This window comes from Borostomias antarcticus, assembly GCF_949987555.1.
Source record: "Borostomias antarcticus genome assembly, chromosome: 14".
NCBI lineage: Eukaryota > Metazoa > Chordata > Actinopteri > Stomiiformes > Stomiidae > Borostomias > Borostomias antarcticus.
In genome coordinates, this window is record NC_140247.1 from 12,120,178 (window position 1) to 12,125,177 (window position 5,000).

The 5,000-nt window shown below is 46.9% G+C and overlaps 2 protein-coding genes across 3 annotated transcripts in view; one reads left to right on the forward strand and one right to left on the reverse strand.

The window, feature by feature from the left end:
* Positions 1–2,045, forward strand: part of arhgdia (Rho GDP dissociation inhibitor (GDI) alpha) — an 18,247-nt gene extending 16,202 nt beyond the window's left edge. For both annotated transcript variants that reach the window (XM_084449022.1, XM_084449023.1), the window contains exon 6: positions 1–2,045. This exon is cut by the window's left edge and continues 85 nt beyond it. In XM_084449022.1, coding sequence (XP_084305148.1) covers positions 1–115 — 115 coding nt within the window. In that variant the 3' untranslated portion in view covers positions 116–2,045.
* A 588-nt stretch (positions 2,046–2,633) lies between these two features.
* The window catches only part of cdr2l (cerebellar degeneration-related protein 2-like), a 12,022-nt gene continuing 9,655 nt past the window's right edge, over positions 2,634–5,000 (reverse strand). Inside the window, exons 7-8 of the mRNA XM_084449000.1 lie at positions 4,672–4,857; positions 2,634–4,346 (exon numbers count right to left, since the gene is read on the reverse strand). Coding sequence (XP_084305126.1) covers positions 4,678–4,857 — 180 coding nt within the window. The 3' untranslated portion in view covers positions 2,634–4,346; positions 4,672–4,677. The remainder of the gene's footprint in view (positions 4,347–4,671; positions 4,858–5,000) is intronic.

Consider the following 5,000-nt stretch of genomic DNA (forward strand, 5'->3'; position numbering starts at 1 on the left):
AGGCATGCTGGCCCGCGGCACCTACAACATCAAGTCCAAGTTCACCGACGACGACAAGCACGACCACCTCTCCTGGGAGTGGAACCTGAACATCAAGAAGGAGTGGAAGGACTGAGGGAGAGACCGACCGGCCTCTCCACCTCCCTCTCCCTCCCTCTGTCCTCCTCTCTTCACCTCCCTCTCCCTCCCTCTGTCCTCCTCTCTTCACCTCCCTCTCCCTCCCTCGGTCCTCCTCTCTTCACCTCCCTCTCCCTCCCTCGGTCCTCCTCTCTTCACCTCCCTCTCCCTCCCTCGGTCCTCCTCTCTCCACCTCCCTCTCCCTCCCTCGGTCCTCCTCTCTTCACCTCCCTCTCCCTCCCTCGGTCCTCCTCTCTCCACCTCCCTCCCTCCCTCTCTATTTTTACTTCCCCCCCCCCCCCCCCCCTCTGCTTCTTGAATGATTCCAACCTCTTCTCTCCATCCCTTCTCCATTCTTCCACCCTTTCTTTCCATTATTGTCGGATCCATCATGTTGATTATGTATTCAGTGAAAAAGCAATGAAGGTCCCTCCTCCGTCCGCCCTCTCCTCTCCTCTCTCTTCTGTTCTTCTTTCATTCCAACCACTCCATCATTCCTGATCTCTCCATCCCTCCCTCCCTCCCTCCTCTCCCTCTCCTGTGAGTAGAGGTTTGATGATATATTGTGTGGAGACGCAAACAATCAGCATTTTGTGATATGACTTGTTTGTATATATAAAAGTTAAAAAAAAAAATCTGTTGATGCTCTTTGTATTGATATTATTGGTGATCAGATGTGTGAATTCTCTCATCCTTTGTTCCCCCCCCCCCCCTCTCTCCTTCATTCTGGTCTACCTGTTTGGCTGAATGTTTTATACATGACCAAGTTCTGCCTTGAAGAGTATAGCAACTGGGGTGTCGCTCTGTGTGATTGGCTGGTCAGATTCTATGCCAGGGTCCATGTCATATGAGACCTGGTCTGAGTTACCAGTGCTTCAACATCCCATAATAGAATGATTGCTAGGAGATCAGAGGCCTGGTGTAGCTATAGAAACAACGGGTGATTTGTACACCTATGGCTTCATTCATGTACAGCATTTACCTCTAGCCAATCAGAGGCCTTCTAGCTCCTGGTCATGGTGTAGGCGTGGCCTCCTCTCCATAATATTGCTGTATGTAACACCTCATCCTGCAGCCTTGTGGCCTTGGTCAGGTCTCAATGGTCTCGACGGTCCTTCCTGGTCTCCTCAGAAGCTTCCGACAAGGACCGTCTGAGGGGAGAGGGTGTGAGGAAGCGAGCGCAGACTTTTGAGACTCAGCCCTTGTAAAGCCGGCTAAGTATGCTTATGCTAACACCACCCAGAGAGTGTCTTTAGAGAGTCCCGATCGACAGACCGGCATGAGAGTCCCTGTGAGACAGAGGCTACTAGACCTAGTACAGGTTCATGGACCCTGAGTGTGCATGCTTAGAACAGGAGTAGCCCAGGGTTCATGTTTGGACCAATTCAATAGCTTATAAGAAGGAAGAATCCACCCATCTGGGATAATTACCAGAGGACTGTGTAAGCCATGTCTCCACCCTGTGACCCTCGGCTGATGTGGTCTTATTGTAGGCGTCAGTGTCGGTCCCCATGACTACGTTGTTTATGTACAGATGGACCACACAGCTGGTTTTGTTGGGCAACTTGTTGACACAGATTAAGTTATTTCCAGTCAAATGTCCTCTAACCGGACTATGAGATGTCTCCTGTCACAAACCAAAGTGATTCAACCCAGACATACTGTACCAGTTGCTCAGGGGTTGTGTCTGTTTGACATTTGACCCTGTGTGTACAGTAGGTCAGCATAGACACTAATACACAAACCTTGTCTATTTTTATACACTCCTAATGTCATGACCTGTGATGTCAGGGGCGAGGGAACGGAGTTTAGTCTTGCCTGTCGGGTGCTCTTTCAGATTCCCAGTGATGTTGATGATTCTCCTCAACAGTTGTTATTGTGTGTGTGTGTATGTGTACTACTAGTGTCTCAGTTCCAGCTGGAGATTTCTGTTCACTTTGTCCACATTAAAGTGTTCATACTGGATCTGCCTCTATCTCTGATCTTGTTGTGTGTGTGTGAGAGAGAGAGAGAGACCGACCAATCTGGGCAGTGATGGGATACAAAATCAGGGACCATTTTAAACAGTTCTAGAATGTTTTTAGTTTAAGAATCTAATTTCTAAAATCGGAGTTTGGAATCAAACAAGAACAATTTTATTTGCCTGCTGTCAGACAACTGTCAACTCGTTACACTCCATTGAGATCTTCAGGTTCAAATCTTCAAGAATCAGTTAATCCGGTGTCGAGGGCAGATTCTAAGGTCAGGACCCAGGCAGGTTTCACAGCTGAGAAGGCTGAAAGGTTTGAAGAAACATTCCATTCTAAACCGTCTGAGAACAGCCTAAACCCAGCTTTACTGGTGTTAGAAAGGAGTTATGTAGAAATGCTGCTTGTCTGCGGAGTTTACACAGTGCAGAGGTGTAAATGCTACATGTTAAACTGAAAACATCTCTTAAACAACCACACAATCAGCCTAAAGATGTAGCCAGTTTTATTGAACAGAAGAGTGGTAAAGAACATTTAGATTAGATGGTCTAGCACTATGTCTTAGTTTGTGGTAGATGTTATTAAGTAAAGTTTGAGGACGGTACACAACGGAAACCTTGGGGTGACGACTTGTGTGTTCTGACAATCAAAACTACTGAAGCGTTGACATGACGATATGGTACACAATTGTTTCGCAAAAGAAAAATGGATGCAAAAGCTTGTCCATATCAATCTTATATACACAATAGTTTTAAATCATACGGCTAACTTTAATTATATAATTATTTCAGTTTAAATTCTTGAATTCTCAACTGACAATTGAAACTGAATTGTCCTCAACCATGGCAACCAGGCTGAACTCTGTTGTTGTTGATGTTTTTGATGTTGTTGTTGAGGTATCAGCAGTAGTTCAGTGGATAGGCTGTGTGTGTGAATCATTACTAACCCTCCACTTCTGTAGTCTAGCACAGAACAACTGTAATTTGGCAAACACATTAATCACCATTTCTGTTCTGCTTCTTCAATAATATGAGCTTCTCTCATTATCACGTCATAATACTTATCAAAGACAGACCATAATAAAAGTTGAATGCACTACTGGGTTGTCATAAACAACATTAGATCAAACAAGTCACTTCATCTTATCTGGAAAGTTATATAACAGTATCGCCACAAACATGAATGCATAATAGAATTTGGCAGTGTCCCAGATATGGCCTTATGACATCATCATCACGGGGGAAGAATCCATATAATAGAACCCTGTTTGAATTCTCTGAGAACACATCCTTCCCAACATCCATCCATCCTTCCATCCATCCATCCATCCATCCATCCATCCATCCTTCCATCCATCCATCCATCCATCCATCCATCCATCCATCCATCCATCCATCCTTCCTTCCTTCCTTCCTCATTTCTTATACGTCATCTTTGATGCACTTGTTCTCTACACAGCTGTTAATAATCGAGTCAGATCAATGATTTCTCCAGCATGAGAGGAAGGGAGTGAGAGAGGAAGAGAGTGAGAGAGGAAGGGAGGAAGAGAGGAAGAGAGTGAGAGAGGAAGAGAGAGAGGATGGGAGGAAGAAAGGAAGGGAGTGAGAGAGGAAGGGAGAAAGGGAGTGAGAGAGGAAGGAAGTGAGAGAGGAAGGGGGGAAGAGCGGAAGGGAGTGAGAGGAAGAGAGTGAGAGAGGATGGGAGGAAGAAAGGAAGGGAGTGAGAGAGGAAGGGAGTGAGAGGAAGGGAATGAGAGAGGAAGGGAGTGAGAGGAAGGGAGGAAGGGGAATCTGATCAGGGCACTAGACACATCACCTCCTCTGCTCTGCTGACCTACAGATCAACCGAGCACCAGGAGGAGGAGGAGGAGAAAGAGGAGGAGTGGGAGGGGGAGGATGAAGAGGAGGAGGCTGTCGGAGTGACCACATGTAATAATGGGAGGAGATCAAACAGTGAAACCCATGGAGAGGACTGGGCTTGTCTGTGGCTTGGGGATCCATCGGCATGCCTCACCAGTCTCAGGGAACAGGAAGTGATGTCACCTCGCCAGGCGCAGTACGGTCACCATCACACAGATGTGAGCGGTAGAGTCAGGGTCAGAGGTCCGGGGTAGATAGGGACAGCAGTGTCAGGAGGAGGGCAGATCGTTCGCTTGTCTTCCTCTCGCCTCTCGTCTTCCTCTCCCCTCTCTCTTTCTCACTCTCTCTCTCTGTGTATCATACTAACACAGGAGTCCTCAGAGAGAGCAGATTCTCACTCCTGCTGGTCTTCCAGAGCAGGTGATACCAGTACCAGTCAGGTAGATAGAGAGAGAGAGAGAGAACAGGTGTGAGTTCAGTCCCGACAGAACGTTGCTAAACATTTATTGAAACGGAAACGGTGGTGCGTTGAACACCCTGTGTGTTACGCAAGCGTTGCACCTATGAGAAGCTGAGAAGATACGGCGGGGTTTATAAATCAGTCTAGCACACCCACCAAATGAGAGAAAAGCTAACTCAAAGCCTGTTTCACACCGTTTCGAGGAAACACGTCGCTCAACCCGGAAACCGTAGCAAAACGGTGCACACCGTTTTCAGGCTGAACTCACCCAAGCTTACTTGCTGGTTTTCCCAGCTGCCTTCCCCCCCTGCTGGGCTCCTTTCCTGCTGCTGTTCCGGCCCTTGCTGCTGGAGTTGATGTCACTCTTGGTCTTCTGCAGGCGGGAGAAGATCTCCTTGAACAAGGCCTTGTATTCCGGGGTGTTCTGGCCCAGCCTCTTATCCACCTGCTCCACCTGTACATTGAAATCAAATCAAACTTTATTCCTCATGCTTTAAAAAAAAAAAAAAAAAAACTTGAACACAAGTTCAAACAACTCACTTCATAAAGAGCATGTGAATTAGTGACATTCAACCGTGAGAAAACGATTTACATGGT